Source organism: Apteryx rowi, unplaced genomic scaffold, assembly GCF_003343035.1.
Source record: "Apteryx rowi isolate R43461 unplaced genomic scaffold, aptRow1 scaffold_370, whole genome shotgun sequence".
NCBI lineage: Eukaryota > Metazoa > Chordata > Aves > Apterygiformes > Apterygidae > Apteryx > Apteryx rowi.
In genome coordinates this window covers 789,453-811,659 of record NW_020450197.1, presented here as the reverse complement: position 1 = coordinate 811,659, position 22,207 = coordinate 789,453, and the positions used below count along the sequence as shown (strand labels likewise).

The 22,207-nt window shown below is 36.9% G+C and overlaps 1 protein-coding gene across 4 annotated transcripts in view; it reads right to left on the bottom strand.

Annotated features, from left to right (window-relative positions):
* CHD1 (chromodomain helicase DNA binding protein 1) overlaps nt 1-21,169 on the bottom strand; it is a 51,756-nt gene extending 30,587 nt beyond the window's left edge. For all 4 annotated transcript variants that reach the window (XM_026073591.1, XM_026073593.1, XM_026073594.1 and 1 more), the window contains exons 1-7: nt 20,965-21,169; nt 7,618-7,822; nt 6,478-6,585; nt 5,088-5,155; nt 3,230-3,379; nt 2,648-2,922; nt 887-1,112 (exon numbers count right to left, since the gene is read on the bottom strand). In XM_026073591.1, coding sequence (XP_025929376.1) covers nt 887-1,112; nt 2,648-2,922; nt 3,230-3,379; nt 5,088-5,155; nt 6,478-6,585; nt 7,618-7,822; nt 20,965-21,017 — 1,085 coding nt within the window. In that variant the 5' untranslated portion in view covers nt 21,018-21,169. The remainder of the gene's footprint in view (nt 1-886; nt 1,113-2,647; nt 2,923-3,229; nt 3,380-5,087; nt 5,156-6,477; nt 6,586-7,617; nt 7,823-20,964) is intronic.
* Between the last annotated feature and the right edge of the window lie 1,038 nt (nt 21,170-22,207).

Here is a 22,207-nt window from a genome sequence, read left to right as displayed (position 1 = left end):
ACAGTACTTATTACATTGTGTAGTTCTAAAACTAAGAAAATTTGGCAACTCTAAAGCTCTGAATGTAAGCATCACAGGAACGCTTCTTAGAAAGCTTCTTTGAAGCGGCTACAACTCAGAAATTCCTGCTATAAAAGTGTTCCATCTGGCCTAGGTGCCTCATCACTAATGACTGAGAAAGCATATCAAGAGACACTACAGCTTGTACTAGTCATGCAGATAAATCAGAACATCTATTCTCAACAGTGCGCAGTGTACTTTGCAGGAAACTTTCATGGAATAACATCAGGGATGGTTCACTCTCTTACAAGTAAGATTCCCTAAAAATCCCACCAGTGTTCATAGATGATATTAAAATACTAATAAAATTGAACATCAAAAATGTGGCATTAAAATGTACAGATTTCTTCAGTTCTCGGCTCTTAGGCTTTGAGAGAAGTTTGAGCCAAGAAAACTAAATACTTAGCAAAATAATCTCTGCATTGATTCCCAAAGAACTCAGATCAAAATATAACTACAAAACTAGTAAAAGAGGTAAGACTTTTTTTTTTCCTTTATTTTTTTTTAAGCACCCATCTTGGGCAAACTTCATTTGTAACAGACACACTAAAATTTAGGAACAGAAGCTGTTTACTTAGAGGTCCAATTTTATCTGATGCGTGAGTATTCTCACCTGCTCAATGAAAAAGTCAGCATGCTCAGAATCTTACAGGATTGTAAGGTTTTAGGGAGGCCTTAAATTTTCTTTTTTTTTTTTTGTCTTCTTGTTGTATAGACACTTGAAATCATGTCCTCACAAAGAGGTAACAGGTCTCACAGAAACACAATAAAACAACTATGTTGTTATAAAAATATGTAACATGGAAGTAGTTATAAAAATATTCACCATCGTTTTGTTTCCTGATCCTTTTTCTTATAATTGTCCAGCTTCTTCATTCCTTTAACATTTTGTTGCTTCAATGTTTCCTCGGTTTCCCAAGTATTATGGATGTGGGACCAGCCTTTCCATTTAATAAGATATTGTACTTCTCCTGGCTCCTTTGACTTTTCAAACCCAGCATTTGGATCACCATCTGCCTCAACTGCATAGATGGTGGTTGCAGCACCAGTGGCTGAGAAGGAAACCATACCATAAACCTTAATTAAATGTGCACTGCTATAAATTAACTGATAAGAAATGTGTTGTAGAAAGCAATAAGTGATGCTTTTAAATTAATTTATCTACAGCTCTCACATAATTACTCTTATTTGAACAATTATGATATAGATATGTTAACACATTCACAGGAATTCAAAAGAAAATCAAAAAAGTAACCAAAAAATCCTCTGCATCTAACCTGTAATATCTCATCTTTTCTTACTAGAATTTTCTTAGTATTCCTAGTTGCTCTAGTGATCCCCAGGGAATGCTCCATTAACATTACTTGCTGTCTTCCCTGCTATATCCTTCTCATCTTTGTATGTACATTAGACATTTGACTTTATGTTTGGTCAGCTCTGAGACCTCAAAAACCTGCTATTAGGGATGCTATAAATCTATTTCTTCCTAGGCATACTTTACTACATTTTTTTTCTTCTGCCCCTGGAATCTTATCTGAGGCAATTTTTAATTAAATACAGACTGCATCCCAGCTGAAGCATACTAGCACCCGGGAACAGGCTCATTTCTGTGAGGAGGGCCAGGTAAGGAACTGAACTCAGTCAGCTGCAGGGGCCAGATATGGTAACAGAGAGTGGCAACAACAAAGGACAACACAAACAGCAACAGCATCTGAAGAAGCAAAATATAACAAGCCTAGTCCAAAAGGTTTTTAACACAGTAGTGTGACACTCCATTGGAGTAAGAGACTTTAGGATAGATTGGAATTTAGGACAGCATAGGGGGAGAAGAAAGTTGAGAAAAGACAATGCAAGCTCTGAGATGGGTCAGAAACTCTAGAGATTGCTTATAATTAAAGGAGAAAGGTAGCTCTGAAGCGTAAGGGGCCCAAATTTTCTATACTTAGAACCCTAATTTGCAGGCTAAAACACATACAGAAAACTGCTGGGCACTGCAACCCATTGTTGCTGCAAATATGACACCATTACCATCATTCACAAAGAAACTTTTAGAAGTTCACATGCAAGCACACGGCTGAAATTTTAGACACACTTTGTAGCCTTTCCACCATTTGTTTGTAACATATTGAGACAATTTGCACAGGAATAATTGAAACCACGGTCTCAATGGTTCAGCCTTCCCAACACCATCCTTCAGAGTTCAGATTACTGGTTAGCTGTCCTAYCTAGTCCACTTTCTCCCCTCTGATTGTATACAATTGATACCTATCAGGTAYTAGAAACTGTACAGACAGTGCTGTAACAACATGGTGTGCATTTATGCAATATAGAGCTATCTTCCACTTATCTAATTTCTTTTTGCATTACTCAGTTATGTAAGTTCTGTGCTTTACTTTATAAGGCTTGAAAAGGGACTGTAAAAAACAGCCTCCTTATCAGGGTGAAAAAAACAATACAAGATGACTTTCTGGTATTTTTAAACTTATTACTGTTTACAAACATCATGGGTGACCTAAAGCTGAGAACAATTGCTGCAGCTGTACCAAAACTTACTTCAGCATCTTAAGGACAATGATAAAAAAAATACCTCCTTTTCGGCCAATTCGACTATCCATAAACTTCTCTATAGTTTCAAATTCATCTTCTTCAGGTTGTGGGACATCTTCTCCACAGACCTCCAGCAAGTCATCAGAATCTGTCTTAGTTTCTTCAGCTTCTTTGTAACTAACGTTGACTGTTGCCTGGCGACGAGATCCTCTCTTATCATAATCATCATCATCGTCATCATCATCATCATCATCTGATGAATCAAGCTGCCTCTTTTTCTGTCCTGTACTCTTTTTGCCACTTTTTGGCTTAATTCTTAAGACAACGAGATATGACAAAACAATGGCATTTCAACATGGAAAACCACAAATCATCTGTATTTGTTTCTGAATATGCATACTTCATGACTGTTCAGTTATGCCACTTACAGTTACAGCCCACAGGAAAGAGGCATTCACTACAATGCATTGGTATTGGTATTATGACATGTTTTGTAGTTAAAAAAAAAATTCTTCAATTTTTGTAATAAATATTTACATTTTCAATTGCATATATAGTAGTACAATGCTCAAATTATTAATTAGAAATAGCATGAGACTATCCAAAATGCAAGACTTTCTACCTGCTTGGAGGTTTCCGGCTTTTGACCTTGTTTTTTGGCTCATAGTCAGATTCACTCTCTTCACAACTGCTTTTCTCCCTATCTTCCTCTGATTCAGAATCGGAGCCAGTTCCTGATACTGACCCTGATCCAGACATTTGCCAGTCTTCACTGTACATATTGAAAGATAAAACAGTAACTCACGTTGGTTTTTTTTTATAAGGTATTCATCTACACATTTGCTGCTGTAATCTCAACCTTCTTAACAGAAATAGAAATCCTCTAACAGTTATTTCAGCATTAACTGAAAGGACAGAAAATTATCATGAACAGATAATAAACAAGTAAATATACCTAATTCAACTCCCTCTGGAGCCATTAAGTTTTCTATTATCAAAAGGTAGATTTAAAAAGAAAAATCCAAAACAAAAATCTGAATTTCTATACAAATTATAGATGCGAATTAACGTGTAAAATAAAGACTGACATTAAAAAAAAAAGTACTTCACAAGACTTTAGCTGGAAAGATCTGCATTTACTGCAGCTTAACCATGCTCAAATCATAAAACACTAACATTACATTCTGGAGAGTCCAATATTCTCTAATAGCTAGGTTTTGGGTTTCTTGACCAAGGCCCTGAAACAGTACTAATGTTCTTCAGAGGTGAATTATCACTCAAAGACTTCTTCACTAAATTTCAAATCAGGAAGCCTAGGAATCAGTGCTTTGACATTCCTCCCCCTCCCCCCCCCAAACTTAAATATGCATTGGTCCTGGAAGAAATTATATTTTCATTGCTCCAAGACAGACACATACCCTGACCAATGCTACAGCACCATCTGTCTTATTAAAAGACTTATTCTGCATGCACTAAGTTAAAAAATGCAAATCCACAACCTGCATTTATTTGGTGATATAGATAGATTATATAGATAAAATCCCATCTTCTAGGGCTTGATCCTGTGCCACTTTACAGAACAAGAGATCTCTGACCTGCATATCAGACAACAACTGCAAACATACTTGTTCAAAATAGTCAAAAAACAAAATTCAAGTACTGAATATATGAGTTTATTTGGTTACTAGTTTCTAAACTTAAATGTCTTTCCTGTAACAGAGTATGTTACTAGGTGTAATCAAATTCTTAAGTAACACAAGACTGAAAATAACTCTTATCACTAGAGAAGCACCATTTTGCATAGTTAACCTTTTTTGCATTTTATCCTTCGATTAACGCTTCTCAAAGATATTGTAATGGCAACCCTGAATATTGAGATGACTCCATTCATAAAAACATAGGTCAGAGTCTATTCTCCTTTCACTGTCATGAGGACAAGGTATAATCCTTTTCACAAACTTCTTGATCTACAGCTTAAAGACAGCTCAATTTCAATTAAGCTTCCTTGACTAGTCAATAAAGCTAACTACTGTCAGACATGTAATAACTTCTAAACAGTTCAGAGAGAAAAATCAAAAAGGACTGGCACAATCTAGGGAATTCCAACTTAAATTTGATCTGAGACAACCTGCTGAAGCAGTATCCTATTTCTTCAATGATTTTTAGGGAGGACCCTCAGCACAAAAATATGCTGCACATAAGAATATTTTTAACATAAAAGTGCTTATGAATGTTTTTGAGTAACATTGTAGGTAATACAGGCTCTTTTGCTCAGAGGCAAATATGATATATATGTTCCTTTGAGATTTTTTACTTTAAAAATATTCCAAAGCATCAATCAAAACTGAGAAGTGCAAGATAAAGATGAATTAAAAAGGGAATTTAAGTATTTCAAGTGTGGAGAAATGAAGCATGGGTAATTATGAGCATACACCACCATGACAAAATATGATGGGATATTATTTATGAAAAGATCTTACTCTTTATGTTTTTTCTTCTTGGTTTCACTGGATGAGTCATCTGCAGAATCTTCGCTACTAGATGAGTCCTGCAGATGAAGAAAAGAATATACATGATTCATTATCACAAAAAGAATGAAGTATTTTTAGTATTGAAAAGATAATTCATCTCCCACTATCACACTGGAATCATATTCTTCATGTTTTATCTTCTTCATCCCCCTCAGTGTACCTAATGATACTGAACAAGATGAGGATTGGTGATGTTTTTGTATTTATCCATCTATGAATATACCATGCCAGCAGAACTCTAGAAAACACCACCAAAAACCTGACTTAAAATTAATCAGTGTACCTATGTATAGTCATAGTGTAACTGCTGCAAGTTAATAAATCGAGATGAAATTCTACCAAAAGCCTAATAAGCATCTCCTACCATTTCAGAGCTCTGTCACTTTTCATATTCTTTCACATTTAAACACCAGTTTAAGAAAAGTTTGAGAATAGGATGTATGATTCTTCTCTTTCCAGTCCAAAAACAAGAAAAGAAATCGATGAACCCTCTTAAAACTACATTTTCCTAAAACCAATCTCATAGAGATAAAGATTAGATCATTTTTATCCTGAAAAGCAGCTGTTGAAAAAAAGAATTCTTAGCAACAGTTTTAAATTAACATTTTAACTATATATGATTTAGTCCTTTGTTTTGATGATGAACAGCTAAACCATACCAAAACAGAAGTCTAGAGTGATGAGTAAAGATTTGTGACCATGATGCTTCATTTTTATAATGACGGAAATATGAAGTGTCTGCTTTATAAGTAATTTTCATTTCACAGGCACTAGTGTCCTTAAGAAAATGTTCTTACTGCACAAAGTCAACATTTTTTTTTAGCCTATGGTTTAGATTTTAAAATATCTAACACTGAGGTATGATTCTTAAAATACAAGATTTCTGCTGTAATAATTGTTATGAAATTTGCAAAAATGTAGTTTTCTACTGCACACAGTGTTCTTGAAAACTGTAGCAGCTACCTTTATACAAAAATAGTTGAGAAGTCTTTTAGTATTTTTAAGTGCATTTATGAAACACAGAAGCCAAAAATACAATGAAAGTCTGTACTACATGACCTGAAAATTTTGTCCATACATCAGATTACCTAGCTAAAAACACCAAATAACCTAGACTGCTATAAATTTGGCACAACCCAGCTGAAAACATGCAGCTGAAGATATTTTTACATTTTCTCATAAGCATGTCCGTTATTTGAACATTACTTTTAGATTAAACCAGACTTTTACACACCCTTAGAGAATATAATTTGGCTCTACATAATTTTATTCCAACATATGGGGCAATGAGACACACATGTTCACATTTTAAAAAACTGACTTATTTTGTGTTATTCACCTCTTCTGAGCCACTGTCTGATGAAGCTGGCTTTTGTTGCTGTTGCTGCTGCTTCTTGAGCACTGCTGATCTCTGCACGGCAAGTATACTTGGACTGGACTTCCAAAACTGAACCAGAATTCAGATACGAGAATCATTTAAAAATATTGAGACTTTAAAGTTTACCACATACTTACATTGCTTAACATGAGCAGCATCACTAGCGAGACTGATCTCAATTTTATCAATAATAAAAATTCACTATAAAATACTGCATGCATTAACAATATCAGATAGCAGTTTAAAGCAGCAAGATTTCTGCAGAACAGAACACTACATAAGAATTGCCAGCACAATTTTTACTGTAACCAATAGTTGTGCAGGTCTCTGTATTATTAAAGTAAAATATTTTTAAAGTAAATTGTTAAACTGGTCCAGATAAGTCCTTTTAGGCCACTCAGTTGATATAATCTTCCAGTAATTTTGCTTCATATGGGAATAGAGAAGTACATAAACAAAAATACAAAAGAGAATTCGTAACGGTCTGGATCTTATGGTAACAAGTATTTTATTACCTTGAATTTATACAGGATCTATCACTCAAATAAAGTCCATATTACACAGAGAAACAGAGGGGAGTTTGGGTAATTTTGATCCACTGGATTTAAGAGGATTTCTAAACAATATTTTTTTCCTAAATTTGGCAGACTTTTGCCATACAGAAAGCCAAATGTATGTAAACTTAAAATTTTTGTAACACCATTTATTGGTGATATGAGGAAAAAAATATTAGATAGATGACCTAAAAAATAACATTTTAGGAATAACAGCATGATGTGTGGCTTCATCTTCAGAAATAAAGAGTAAGCAAATAGGTGCTTTTGAACGATTATATTTTAGGTAGGTACTTAACCGTAAATACCTATAAATGCAAAAATTTAAGAGCATCAGTACAAGCACTCATCTATGAAAAACTCATCCCATAACAAAATGTTACGACAGCTAAGCACATACACTCACCAACCCTCCCAAGTTAAATTCTAAGTAAAAAATTTTATTACCTCATCCTCTTTATTCTTTTCTTAAATGAAAACTGCTCTTGAAACTAACTGCAGAGTGATTTTTTTTTCCACAAGGGTTCATTTATATGTTTTGTTTTACCTCAGATCCATCAACTTTTGGTGGCTTAGCTTGAACTTGTTTCTTCTCTCTAGATGTGTCAGACTCGGATTCAGACTGACTGCCTGACTCGGATCCAGAGTCAGAGTCACTGCTACCTGACTGGCTGCTACTTCCATCACTACTGCTTCCAGAGCTTGAACCAGATCCAGAACCCGATGCTGACCCAGATTCATCATCTGATCGGCTGCAATTAGAAGATAGCAGGATATAACACAATGGCTAACATAACCAGATTTAAAAAAAAAGTCCCAGTAGAAAGACTTTAGCTTTGCCTAAAAATCAATTGTTAACTTAGTCCAAACATATGGGAAACGTACAAATGGATGCAGTGGATTAAGTCAGTCAAGAATGAGAATTCAGAGCAAAATAATTTCAAATTATGTTCACTCGAACTGCAAACATTTAAAAATCTCAGGAAAGATAATGCCAAAATCCAAAACAACAAACACAAAAGGTGGTATCAAAATCTAGATCATTGCCCGCACAAATCACTGGGGTAGGAGGCAAATTGATCATCCTCTGCCCTAGAATACACTTAATTGACAAAAAAGCAAACACACTACTCTTCCTGCTGTTGCTAACACCAATGAAACTGGACTAGTGTCATTGGGGGAAAGGAAAGAAGCTATCCACAGACTGACTCCTATAGACAGCACCTCAATTAGTCCTCTGCATCTGTTGATTTTGAAAGAAGACAGAAAGGAAAAGAAACAAACCATGGTGACGCTTCCTTGTTCTGAACTAATTGTACTGGAGTTAGATGTTAAAAAAAAAAAACACACCCAACCCCCCAAAAAACACTTAATCCCAAATCTTTTCTTTATGAAGAGATCAACTAGCTACCATTTAGGCACTCCACTAATATCAACCTGTTAACGGATGTGGTTCATACAATATTCAGTGTTCAGACAAACCCCTTATCTTGCCAACATTACCTCTCAAAAACAGCGGCCTGGGAAAGGATTCCTCACTGGGCTTATTGGCAGGGTCAGCAGAGTAAGAGCCACCCATCTCATTACCACCCCTGCTTCTCACAATAAATTGACCTAATCTGGCCATGAGAAGGGAAATACGATCAGACTGCATATCAACTGATAGTAACATTTGACAAGTTAGAGTAAACTTTTCAAAGTCAGTATTCAACCCTCCTATTAATAAATAAGATTATATACAAAAAAGTCTGTAGCTAGAAGCATGAGGAATGGGAGAGAAGAACATAGAAAATTACAAGGAACGAGAAGGAAGAGTGAATAGTAAGGTTCACCACAATTGATCTAGGGCTGGCTTAATGATACCCTATATGAAGGACAATTCACGATCAGTACCATAGATTAACAGCTAATTCATACTCAGAATAAAGAAAAATCAGAAAAATTAAACTTAAAGGCCCTAGCATCCATCATGTCCTACTAACCTCTCTTATACCACAGTACTACACCAGCACAAGAAGGAAACGGGAAAAGGCAAACCGAGCACTGGCAAGTTATTTTAAAACTAGTGAAAAGATACCATTTTTTACAAGGCCTTGCTAAAACATTTACCAAAGCTTGAGATGCTATGCAGTGTTCATATATGCTTAAAAAGCTTTAAATTCACTAATAAAAAATACATTTGAGAGTTCAAGGTACACAGGACTAGCGTATATTGGGTAGAGCTTAATTCAACTCTAGCCATCCAAATTAACGCAGATATGTGAAACTACACTAGAGTTTCTGCCTGTACACCCTCTTACATGCAGCACATATTCTCAGAGGTCTTGATGCAACTGCAGCACATGCAAAAAACAGATAAGATGAATAGCTGTGACTTCATTTCTACTGAAGTGTGGACTACTTACCTGGTCACTGGGCCACAGGATGACCAACAGGATGGCCTTGAGGACCACCAGCACCCATTTAATTTATTACATGTTCTCACTGCAAGAAGTCAGTTTCTACCCCAAGCTTCAGCAGAAATTTGACTCAGAGGCACAACCCCTAAAAGGCAGTATTCTAACCCCAAAACCTAAAGTACTTGTTTCCAAAGGAGGTAGGAAATGGGGCAATATATGAATAAGTTCTGCATATTCTGCAATGAAAATAAACTGTTGAGAGAGTACAAGCAGCACTGTATGTATAACAAGTGATACTTTCAAATCCCCAATAGCTGCAACAGTCTGGGTATCAAAAACTTTTCTCTGAGAAATCTAATGGATTTGAAACAACAGTAACAGCGATGGGGAAACTGAGGCAAAACACACACCATACAGGAAATTTTACATAGTAGAAGTTCCATTTTCAGCATAAAAAAATATATTTTCAATCATCAGAGGGAAAAATTACATTTTGCTCTTTGGCACCGAGATCACTGCATCCTAAGGGCCAGTACAGAACAAGTTTATGCCAAGGCAAATCACTAGCTGTCATATATTTCTGGGTGCAGACTGTGTCCTTGCTTTTCCTACACTTAGGCCCAATTTTCATAGATTTAACATTTCTAATAATAATTTTCTTTCACACAAAGTGTAACACTGATATGTCAGCATTTTCAAACCATGACATTCAACCAACTTGTCAAAAAACTCACAGCACTAGCACCTTCCATTTTCAAATGGTTTTATACTAACATAGGTGGCAAGAAATGACTGAAAAAACAAGCATCCTAGCTTAGCCATTCCCTCTATCAAACTCACTGCCTCTGCTCTCTCACAAAACCTATTTTTTCTTAAACTAGAAAATAAAATATAATGGAAAACTCACACCCTAACCAAGCTATTTGGAGATGTCAGCAGTTAAACGAAAACCTCTTTGCATCAATACCACAAAAAAGGTCTATTGCCTAACAGGACTACCTATCCAAGCAGAAGTTGAAGGAAATTTTTAGCAAAGGACATTTCTTAATATCTTTGAAGGTAACTACCCACATGACAGACAGACAAACTTGATCACTAACAATTTTTTTGTTTTTATTAACCTCTCATAAGAAACAGTTTTAGACCCACATCAGGCTAGACTACCAACTTGCATCATCAACTTTTGAGATAAAGCAATGCCTTATTTATTTTTGAAATAATATTTTTAAGAAAGCAGCGACAATAAAGTAAGAACTTAGAACTTTCTAACTTTCTAACTTTCTAAAACTAAGAAAGGCACCAAAATATGCAAAAATTTGCTTGGAACAAAGGAAGAAGAGTTATCTAAAGAGAAGAATAAAAATTACTTTTCCCCTCACACCAAAATCAAAAAGGAAAGTGTGTCTGTAGCATTCTAGCCATGTCTCTTAAGCAGCATCCATAATGAAACTCAGGTATTGAAAACTCCATCTTACTGGAAAACTATTGTAGTAATAGTTTCCAATTTTAACTTCTGTTCAACATAGCTACTAGCAACTTGCTACATCATGTCAATTCACCCTCCCTTTCTAGACCTTGCCTTTGCAGATATGCAATCACTAGGATGTATGTACTTGGCTTTTTTGTTTGTTTCACTTGTGCAGTGCTGACCGCCTCAAAGTTTAGCAAGGAATCAGTGCCGCTCAGCATCACTTGAGCAGGGCCCAGATTCACCCTGCCTCAGGACTTAACTGAGAAATCTATCTCTGAAAGCCAACCTCCCAGTGAGAAAGGCAATCTAAAGGCTGCAGTTGCCTATATCTTCATACTTCTGCTAAGTAATATGAAGAATGCCAGGATTTAACTGAAGGCTTGATCATCCTCCAAGACGCCAATCTTTACGCTACAGTATTTTAGCTAAGGATGCTTATTCCTGGAAGAAAAATAGACAACCTCCCACCCCCAACACAAACATTTTACTGTGAACACAAAACTACTGGTGCAGTAAGGGGTAAAAGTCATCTCCTTGCAAATAACGGGGAAAGGAAAAAGGAACTTCAAAATTTCACTTTAAATGCTTCTAAATTTGCTCTGAATTTCAGCAGTTTTCAGAGAAGTTGAAAGACAATATAAGCAGCGATATGAACTTTCACAGCTAAAGCCGAGCACCCTGAAAATATAATCTTAGTCCTCAAACAATACATTGCCTGCTGTTGAGCGATCTTCCACAAGAGTAACTTATTCTGACATTGCTATTGCTGCCCCCTCCAACCTTCCCCCAGCGCAGCACTTCCTCAGTGGTGTCAGTACAGTCTGCAAAGGGAACAGATTCAGCTTGTAAAAACATCCCACCAACCCTCAACGCCCACGAAGCAACGGAGCAAGCAAACAGGAGTGAACAGGGCAGTATTTAAGACTGCTGTCCTGAAACCAAAGTCTAAGATGGTGCACAACAATACAGAATTAGAAAAATTAACTAGATTTCAAATGAAAATTTTTTTGTTGCTTTTGATCTTAGTACACACGTTCCACATTGCATCACGGAGACTGCAGGTGTTTTTCCAAGTGCTTAAAATTCTATACAGTCTAATTCCTTTCACTCTTTCTCCACAGAGCATTACTGACATGACTAAGAAAGAGAATAACACTGTGCAGAACTCTTATTACAATGCAGCACCTACCGGCATCACTGTAAGTTCAGAAAGTTTGTTTGCCAGCATTTTAAAAATCTAATAGAGTTTTTGAAATTCATAGGAAGAGACATAGGATACATAAGTTTCATACAGATTTCTGGCAGCCCAGATGACATTTTCTTGGTCTGCTAAAACGAATACTGTAACAGTCAGCTACTATAGGGCAAAAACAATCATGATCAGCTTCAGGAATGTTTACATGCTTTTGAGAACTTGAAAGACAAGCGATCTCTCACTCTAACAACTTGTATCAGTGGCATACCAGAAGTGGTTTAATTTTTCTTGAAATGAAAAGGAGATACAATCTAAGAAGAAAACACTGCATGTTTTCTAGTAATAATCATTACAAGCTATCATTGCTAACCAAACTACAAGTGAGAGCATTTCATACTATACCAAAATTTGACTTTTAAAATACTCCATTAAAAAAAAAAAGAAAAACAACAAATTCTGCATGATAGCAAGACAGTATACTTGCATTAAAAGAAGGAGAATCTAAGTTCTATAATAAAGATGCTAAAATACAAATTCAGGGAGTAAAATATGACTACCTCACAGCTATTAACATCCTTGTCACTTTCGGTTTTCCTCCTTTGCCTATGGGCTTCCTTTGTTTTCCCTGCATTTTTTGTGGCACAGTATACAAGCAATGCCTCCTCTAAAGAGCTTTAAATATTATCTGATGTTGTCCACCTAGGGTCCATAATTTGCCTAACTCTTCTCACAATGAACAATGCCCATGAGCACGATGAATGCACTCTGGTGCAAGCAACACCACTGACCTCTACAAGATTAGTCACCTGAAATGGCACTACTAATTACCGAGATTCTGGTATCGTATCCCTAATGCTAAAATGCAAGGAATATGGTAAACTGAAATATTCCTTCAAACAAGGACTCAGAATACTATCAGAATTGCCTCTGCTATCTGCTGCCTAATGCTGTTACTTAAATATCTCAGGAACAGCAGTCTTGATCCTCTGTTCTTCACATTACCTCTTACATAAGAGGACAGGCAAATAGCTTTATTTCTTGCTTCCTTCTCTTCCTGTACAGTCAAGGGTTGGTGCCCTTGATTTAGACACTTTTATTTTAAACAGTTCAGCAAAAAGCGAAAGAGGACACCATATTCTTCCTGTTCTGGACACCTGGGGTACTGCAAGAAAGAGGGTTTGGGTACTACAAAAGCAGCCTGTGCACCCATATCCTCTTTCCTCCTTCTTCCAAAAAAGTCTGCTTGAAACTGGGAGGTGGGTGGGAATCTCCACTTTTTTCAGGTACCTTGCCTAAATTGGAATCTCCCTGTCCTTCCCTCACCCTTTCTGAATGCAGTCAAGAGACAGGCTCTCCACAGGACAATCCAAAGCAGGATCCTACCTTCTTCTTCAATTTTTCTTGTAGAATAACTATACATACCTTACATATAATCAGAGAAAGAAACAGTGTACAAGACTTCATTCTCAGTTAACTATTCGCCTGTGTTTGTCAATTTATCCTATCCCACTTTGTCACATTATGTCTTCCCTTTACTCTGGTCCTGCACTGACGTCCTCTTCCAACCATCTCTATCCTGTGATCTGATTGGCTTTTTTCCCCCCTCCCTTCTTCACCAAGGGCTTCCAAGAGGAGACCAAACATCAACATAAATTATAAACACTATCAAGACTAGAATAGGAACTCTAGATGGAAAACAACAGGACACAAGTTAAGCTTCAGAACAGAGATGCTGTTAACATGAAGTATACAGAAAGAGAATATTCAGCATTTGCTAACATTATCTAACATTATCAAAGAGCATCCCTGCTCTTTTAGGCACTTCATTCTGTTACTCCAAACAGAATTCCTGCTTTTGTAAGTCTCTCTTTCAAGAATGTCATATTAGCCTACTTCCCATACTCCAAAAAAAAATTTACATTAAAAAAAATCAGTAAAACAGCATTATTTGATAAAAGGTATCCTTGAATAAGAAACCATACATATATACACTGTACTTTGTTCAACTGAAAAGAACTTAAATGAAGACAGGCAAGCATGAGATGAGACAGCACAAAACAGTTACAGGAGCACCACAGGACTATGAATAAAAAGTGAGAGGGATGGATAAAGCAATAATGATGACACCTTCAGTCCTGTTGGAGCAAGACTAGTTCTCTACCACGGAAACAAACCACTGCAATGATGATGAAGTTAGCTGACAGTGCTAACTTCCAGTAGTAGGCACAGAGCAGTACATACTGAGAATCAAGAGCATGTTCTCAGAATGGCACTTCTGCATTAAAGAAGTATAATTTCATGTATGTTGGCAAATCAAAGTAAAGGTGATAGAGAGTATCTTCCAGGATATTTAGCAAAGAAGCCTCTCTCATCCATTGTCCTTTAACCAAGTAGTTGCATTTGTACAGCAGCATATGTCAAATCTGATTTGGTACAAAAGTATGACACAGCTAAGAAGTTTGTCTGTGCTATATTTTACAAACACTGCTTTTGGGTACTCTCAATATATTCAAGAACAATTCAAGAGAGATCCCCGAATGCAGTATTTATTTTCAAACTGTTTTGCAAGAAAAGCAAGATGAAAGAAGTAATTTTTGAGTTTGTTTATACCTGTTGATATTTCAAACCCCAATAAATGCCTGTAGAACAAAATCAGAGTATGCTTTGGGGAGATGACAGAAGATATACTTAAAGAAAAACATCACTGATAGCGAATCAGATTAAAAGCCAGTACTCTGTCACAGAGTCACTAGTTCTTTTCAACAGCCTTTGTTTTGAGAGGTAAGCTAGAGAAGCTAAACCAAGATCTTCCTGATAGGAACATGCAATGAGGAACAGTCACCTAATTTACACAAGGCACCAGGCAGAGAAACTCCAAGATGGAAAGCTACACAAGCTATGTTGCAAGAGTGCTGCTAGAGCATTTAGACTCCTGTATAAGGTCTAGGGTGACAATGGACTGAGAGGACAATTTGTCTTTGCTGATTTAGAGTGCATTCATTATGTTAAGCTGCCTTAAGAATCTTCTGTTTTAAAAATGGCAGGAAACAAATATCAACTTGAGCAAAAGTTCAACCCACCAAAAAAAAAAAAAAAAGCCTGCAGGGTCTTTGAAAAGCATCTGATGTGACAGTGGACTGCTATTTTAATAAACCAGATGTTCAAGGAAGGGATGCATTTGAATATGAAGAGCTCCTTCCAGAATAAGTAGAAGCAACAAATGTCAAGCTCTTAAAACTGCAAGTTCACAGGCAGCTTTCTTTAGGCAAACGGAAATGTTTTTCAGGTTTGTTTTGTTTTTAAAGAAATCTGAACTACTTAATCTGATTATATGTGTAAAAAAAGAGTTATCCTATTTGTCACCACAGGTATAAAGCAAAGGGCACAAAGACTATAAAGTTCAGGCTATCAAGAAGTGTTATTTCCTGTCTTCTGCTATTATAAAGCATAAACTCAATTCTATTTTCCTGACATAGGCTGACAACTGGAAGGGCAGTAAAGGATACATTGTATTTCCAGGACTGCAGACCATTATCTGCTGTGAGCACTATAAACTTTCCCCAAAGCAAATAGATCAAAATTGCACTGATCACCTACTAACTTTCATGAACCCTAGGAAGCACATCCTAAAAGTCTCTATTTGAGAGCCACAAGTAACACATTTTAGAGGGCAAACGAAGTTTGGGAATATCTCATAGGCAGGAGGTATCAGTGGCTCCTGAGAGGTCTACCACTCTTGTGCGATGTGACCATGCTTAGGTGTGCAGCCGGTTCCAGCAGCAACACAACTATGTCTTCACCAGAAGTTCCTTCTAGATCACCAGCAAACAAAAGTATTAGATAGAGTTTAGTTCCCCCCCCCCCAAAAAAAAAAAAAAACACTCCACACTTGAGGGACCGTATCTGGCTAGATCTGGTGTATATGCTAGTTGTATTGCGGTATGTTAACTCTTAGAACGTTACCCTGTTTTAAGAAATGTGAAAAGCCAGCATTAGCTAAAAATCTGAGACTCTCAGAAGAGTGGAATAGAATCCAAATCCCATGAAACAAATATCTGCCAGCTCAGTTAGATTAGACAAAGATTAGGAGCTGGATAAGCTCAGCAGGACTCCTATAACCAAACTAGAAGCCATACGGGGAATGAAAGATGCATTGCGAATTGAGAATTTCTTCTTTAAATAGGTAAGGCCAAAATACTAGCCCCAAACTATCTTGTTTTTGATGCATATTCTGTTTGAACTATAAGATAAAGTAAAAAGATGTTTTTAATTTAGAACAAGACAGTGCAAACTTCAGTATGCTTAATTCCATAACAGGTCAACCTTCATAAAATTGGCAACTTAATAACCAAAGAAAAGATTACTGCTAACAGAAGCAAAAAGCTTGCTTCATCCACTAGCCATTCACATGAAGTTCTACCTACAGTTTCCTTTAYCATTCAAGTATTTTTATGGATTTCAGAAGTCTTCTGTGCTAACAAATGTATATTTTTATATTTTCTTTCTCACCCTCTCCCTCCTTTCCTCTGTGTTTCTCTCTCTACACACAGACTTTTATGAATAGTACCTACGAAGTGTCTACCAAAAAGAAACCAGTAGACAGGAACACTTCTGCAAGTATGCCTGGGGAATCTTTAACTCCCACTTGGATTTCTTGACAGCAGGAATCTAGAGCAGTAGCTTTCAAATTATCTTTTGATCTTCCATAGAAGGTATGACTTTATACAGCGAATTCAAGCCTGCCGACTAAGAACTGGCTTTATTTAACCATCTTTTGTGGTCCACAGACTATTAAATAAAAGTGATTTAAATTCACAGAAATTACATTCTTTCATTAACATCAGCTTCCAAGTGTGTAAAGAATAGTAAGGGTCTTTGGTGCAAGAAGCCACTTTCTGGTTACTGGAAAAAGGGAGTGCAATACACCTTTCCAGATAAGCTATACCAAGCACAGCCCTTTCTACCTACAGAGAAGGGATGTCTAGTTAAGCGCTCCATGTCTTGTTCTACAGGAAACATAGGAAGAGCACAGAGATGGGAAAACAGATTTCTATTCAACTGGCACCAGTGTTTCACTTCTGCATTCCCTGTTCTACCTGGAGCTTGTGCAGTTCAGGTATAACTGCCTTTCCTTGCTCATTAAGCTTTCTTATTACTAGCTAACTGGTATGTATTTTACTCCTATTCAAGTTTGCAACAAAATGTGTTCAAGAACACTACACAAAAATGCTTTGCCTAACTTTTAATAGGAGTCAGCTTCTCAGAGCTTTGCTATAAAATTTGTGTGTTCACACTTACTTGCTATCCAGATGAACAGTACCTGTGATATTTTACCTAGAGCTACTGAAAATATTCCAGGACAATGATTTCAAGTAAATAAAAGGCTGAACAGTACACTCCACTGTAATTATTACACAGAAATTGGAACATCAAGCAGCAAGATTAGATGATAGCATTTATGTCAGTTTACAATCTTCATCACGTTTGGCATTAGCACAGATTTATAGCTTCAGAGGTTGCTAATGTAGCCAAGGAAAATCCAAACAGCGCAACAAGTTATTCAACGGTGAAAGTACAAGAGATGCATTTTTCCACTTGTGGCAAAGCAGAACTTCAGGCATAGCACTTGCATCAAGAGAAGTTTTTCCAGTCATCCATCAGCCAGGTGAATAGACTCAATGGTGGAAAGAAGTACAGGAGCATGACAAGTTGGCCATTTCTTTCCCACATGCTTCAGAAATGCATCCTCTTCACAGTCGGTCACAAGGAGTAGAGAACAGCTGCTACAACACCTTACTACAGTGCTGGTCAGTGTATAAAGTCTAAGACTTCTGATCAGTTCCTTCTCCAGCCCTCCTATTGCTGAGAAGGATGATTCCTTTCACCTTCCACCTACAGTCTTCCCACAACTTCTGCAAATCATAGTAAGAGTTTCTTTACAACAACATAAAACAGTACTGATGAGGCTGTGTATTTTTGTAAATCCAGCCTTGACCTGCAGCATCTCTTATTTTCCAAAGTAATGGTGGTGGCTCCCCTAGATCAGGCTATATTTAATTATGATCAGGACTATCATCCCACAGTGACAGCTGTGGAAGTTTACACAGACATCAAAGTGGGAAAAATGGCCTTACTAATATTTGCAAAGTCTCGCATATATAAAGTGACATATTTTTCAAAGATTTGTTGTGGTTATCACCAACTGTATCAGCAATGCTGCTACTTCGATTTGCTGCTGTATCCGCCTTCATCTCTGCTCCTTTTCTCCGTATTTTTGAAAGTCTCTCTGCAATTTCTTCCCAGTGGCAATTCTCAATTGCTTTCTCAACTTGTTTTGCTTCTCTCATTCTGAATGGAACGGGATCACTAAAGCCTTGTAATAATACTTTGCTATCAATAGTAACTACTTTGTTACTGACTTCTATTTCCATTCTGTAGAGTTCACATTTCCAGACCATTTGAAGGCTAAATGCAGTTTCACTTCCTGAGTTACAGTTAAGTATCTGCGTGCAGTCACAGCTGGCTTAGTGAATTCCTGTCCTAGTGAAAATCATTTCGACTTCTGGAGAACTTGAGAGGCAACCCCCCCCAAAACAACAAACAAACAATCCCCAGACCCCCCCCCCCCAAAAAAAAAACCCTAAACAACAGGCAAGTGATACTCAGGTACAACTTAAGCAAACTCATGAGTGATAGTTATTTTAATAATGGAAATAGGCTAGACAGAAAGGGCTCAATTCTTTAAAGTGTAAGGCTTTCCTCTTTCATTTACAAAATAGAACTTCCTGATAGCAAATGGCAAATGTGCAAATAGACTTTCCAAGACCTGTCTGTTAATCTGACTGTGCAGATGATGACTGACACAAGTTCAGAAAAAAAGTTTTAAACTTTTTGAAACTTTTTAAAAAGTTTAAGATGTGCTCAGCAGCACATTGAAGATGCAGAATAAAGTCACACTTCACAGTCAACTATCAAGCTTTAAGTACTTAGCATCTTCCTGATACTTACTTTTAATGAAACCACTGGGAAACTTTTGATGTTTAGCTGTTTTAGCCTTATTAACTGCTACAGCTTTTAAATAACTGTGATATACCAGTATCTAGGAGCAGTTACAGTTCGATACAAAGTATTTTTCCTACATTATCTTTAGCTAGGTGGCTTTATCCTAGTAGTTAAAAAAAACAACAATAACAAAAAAAAAAAAACCTAAATGCAAAGTCATTGGAGTTGTCCCTGACAAGTTAATGCTAGTTGGAGGTCTGATTTATAACTCTCAAAAAGTTCAGAAAACTAGACTCATTCACATTATTTTGTTCATGCTCATCTAATCAACTGACAAGGTGTGTTTTGTTTGTTTGTTTTTTTATGAGTAACCAGGAATATTTGCCACTTACTGGAAGAAATCCCAAACTTGTTTGCTAACTAGACAAGTACCATCTTTACTGGAACCAGAAGTCTTCAAAAAATATTATGTATTAGAACTTCCAAATTATTCACAAGATTCAAAGTTTGATTTTCTAGGATATTCCTAGTTACAATAGGAAGCTTGACATAAAAATACACAAAGGTTGTTAAAGTTTCTTTGGTTTTACTGCTCACAGATTTCCTAGTGATTTGCACCTAATGTCACCTAAACACTTTTCCCTTCCCTTTCTTCCCACTCTATCATTCATTATGCTACATGATCAGCTGGCCAATATGTTTTTATTGCATTTCTTCACTTGGGGCAATAATTTAGATTCTCTCCTCTACTCAACCTCCAGTTTTCATAAAGCCTCAGAACTAAAACTCATTTTTCTTTATGACCTCTGACTGACTGGAATCAACTAACAGGTTCAACAGGCTGTGATCAAAAAGAGGGGGAGAGTGAAAGATGGGTAGACTGACAGCATAATCACAAYCACCTCTTAGAATTTTGTCTAAAACCACTTCTCTTATTTGCAATTCTGCCTTACCTTCTCAAATCTGAAGCATTCATCATATTGCTAGTTTTAAATATATGAACTGCCTAGCGTAGTAAAGACTTGTTGAACTTAGTAATGTTCTAGAATAAGAATTTTCACAATTTCACTATAATTCCAATTTTACAACTCCCCGCAATTTTCCTGTAATTTCATTATCCTCATCTTGTGGCAGAAAGTTTTAATGAGGCTCTTCCAACCAAGGAGATACTCCAGAATACCAGCATCCAAAGATCTGCTCATTTTTATATCAGAGTGCTGGATTATTATTTTTTTAATTAGAAAAAACAGCTGGAAATTGTACTTCCACTTTGGAAAATACATACGAAGTCAATACTCTTTCAGTTATACTGCTTTAATAGCACAAAAAAAGAAGGAAGCCTCATGAAGTATTACATATCGGAAACTAGAATTAACAGCCCACTGTTCCTGCTTTAGAGATAGTGTAGTTAGGTGCTTATACAGATATTATACACACATATTATATGACAACTGGTGTGCCTTGCACTTTGTGGACCCAAGTTTTATTTTAACATTCCAATGCAATCCGTTTCAGCTTTCGACATTTCATTTTTTTCCTCAAAGAGTAATACTATTCTGTTACTTTCTGATGCAGTTTTAATACTATTTAAACTTTATTAAGGTATATACATGATTATGGTTACTAAGTGAAGCAATCTGAATGTAAAAAGCAGACTGAGCATCTGTAATAAAGCATGGCTGGTCCTCCTAACTATGGTCTGCTTGCTAACCAGGAAGTTTTGGCACAAAGTTAAAATGTAGATATTCTATGTGTAAAATGTTCTAATAAATAAACACAATATAGGAGAATACAAAGCCAAGAAGGACTGAAATGACAAGTGCTTACCTTGACTCTCCACTACTGTTTCTTACACTTTCTTCATCACTGTGCCCATTCATTGTAAATATTTATAAGTTTAAAAGATAAATAAAAGTCCACTCAGGTTACAATGTGGATGTCAAGAATTCACTTCCTGGTACTCTGTGCGTTTTCCAGGTGATGTGTTTGCTCAATTGTTCTCTGCAGGTATTCAAGATTTCTCCCAAATTACCTGAAGTAGTAAAGGAAAACATCAACACAATTTGAAATATTTGACGGTTGCAGCCAAAAGACACCAAAAACAACCTGGCCTGTCACACTAACACTGAAAGGGGGTATCTATCCCATTTGACATTTTCTTTTTAACTGAAGAATAGCTTTCAATGTTATCTGCCCATGTTTGATTGTTTTATCACCATTTTCTTGTCCCCCAACACCCTTTTTGTGTTATCTATGGAAAAAAAAAATCTTCTTAAAAGAAGAGATCTTTTTATTAGCTATATTGAAAAATTAGAGAACTAAATGAAATATATGAAGTGTAGAAAAGGAAAGATCTGTCTAGCTTTTTGCCCAGCTGCTGTCAGGTCCCCAAATTCAGCCCATTATGCTCCTTTCTTCAACTTTTCATCGAAGGTGCTATTTAGGTGACAATTTCTGCAGAACCACTAGCTGCAAATTACTTGGTAGCCCATAGACCAGCTTTAGAAATGTTATTGTCTTTAGCATTTTGGGGTTAGGAGAATGATTTATGATATGTCTGCGCTATACCTAGTGGCATGACTCTTGCCATAGTACAGTCTTAAGGACAACCAGACCTAAGTTTTAAAAGGAAACAGCCATTGCAGAGACATAGGTATAAGCTAGGAATATTAGTGCTCTGCTAAAATTTGATCAGTAAAAAGTATTTCATGCACAAAACACGCACATCAGAAGCATTTCCAGATTCAGGCGTAATGCCTTCATCCAGCTGGGGGCAGGAAGAGAAAGGCCGTCCCATTTTAAAGAAACTGTTCAACTATACCAAACCGCCAAGATTCCGCAGACGGAAAGTTCGTTATTTCCTATGAGAACACCTTAAACCAGACCACTGCAGTTACCAGCCGTGCCGGGAGAAAGTTTGGGCTCCGCGTCAACGCCGTGCAAGCGCAAACTCCCTGATGTCGGGCCAGAGCAGCGCCGCTCCGGGCCCGGCGGCGCGCGGGCGAGCGAGCGAGCGGGGCGGCTCGCACGGCCCCTCCGGCCGGCGAACAAAGGCGGCGGCGGAGCCGGC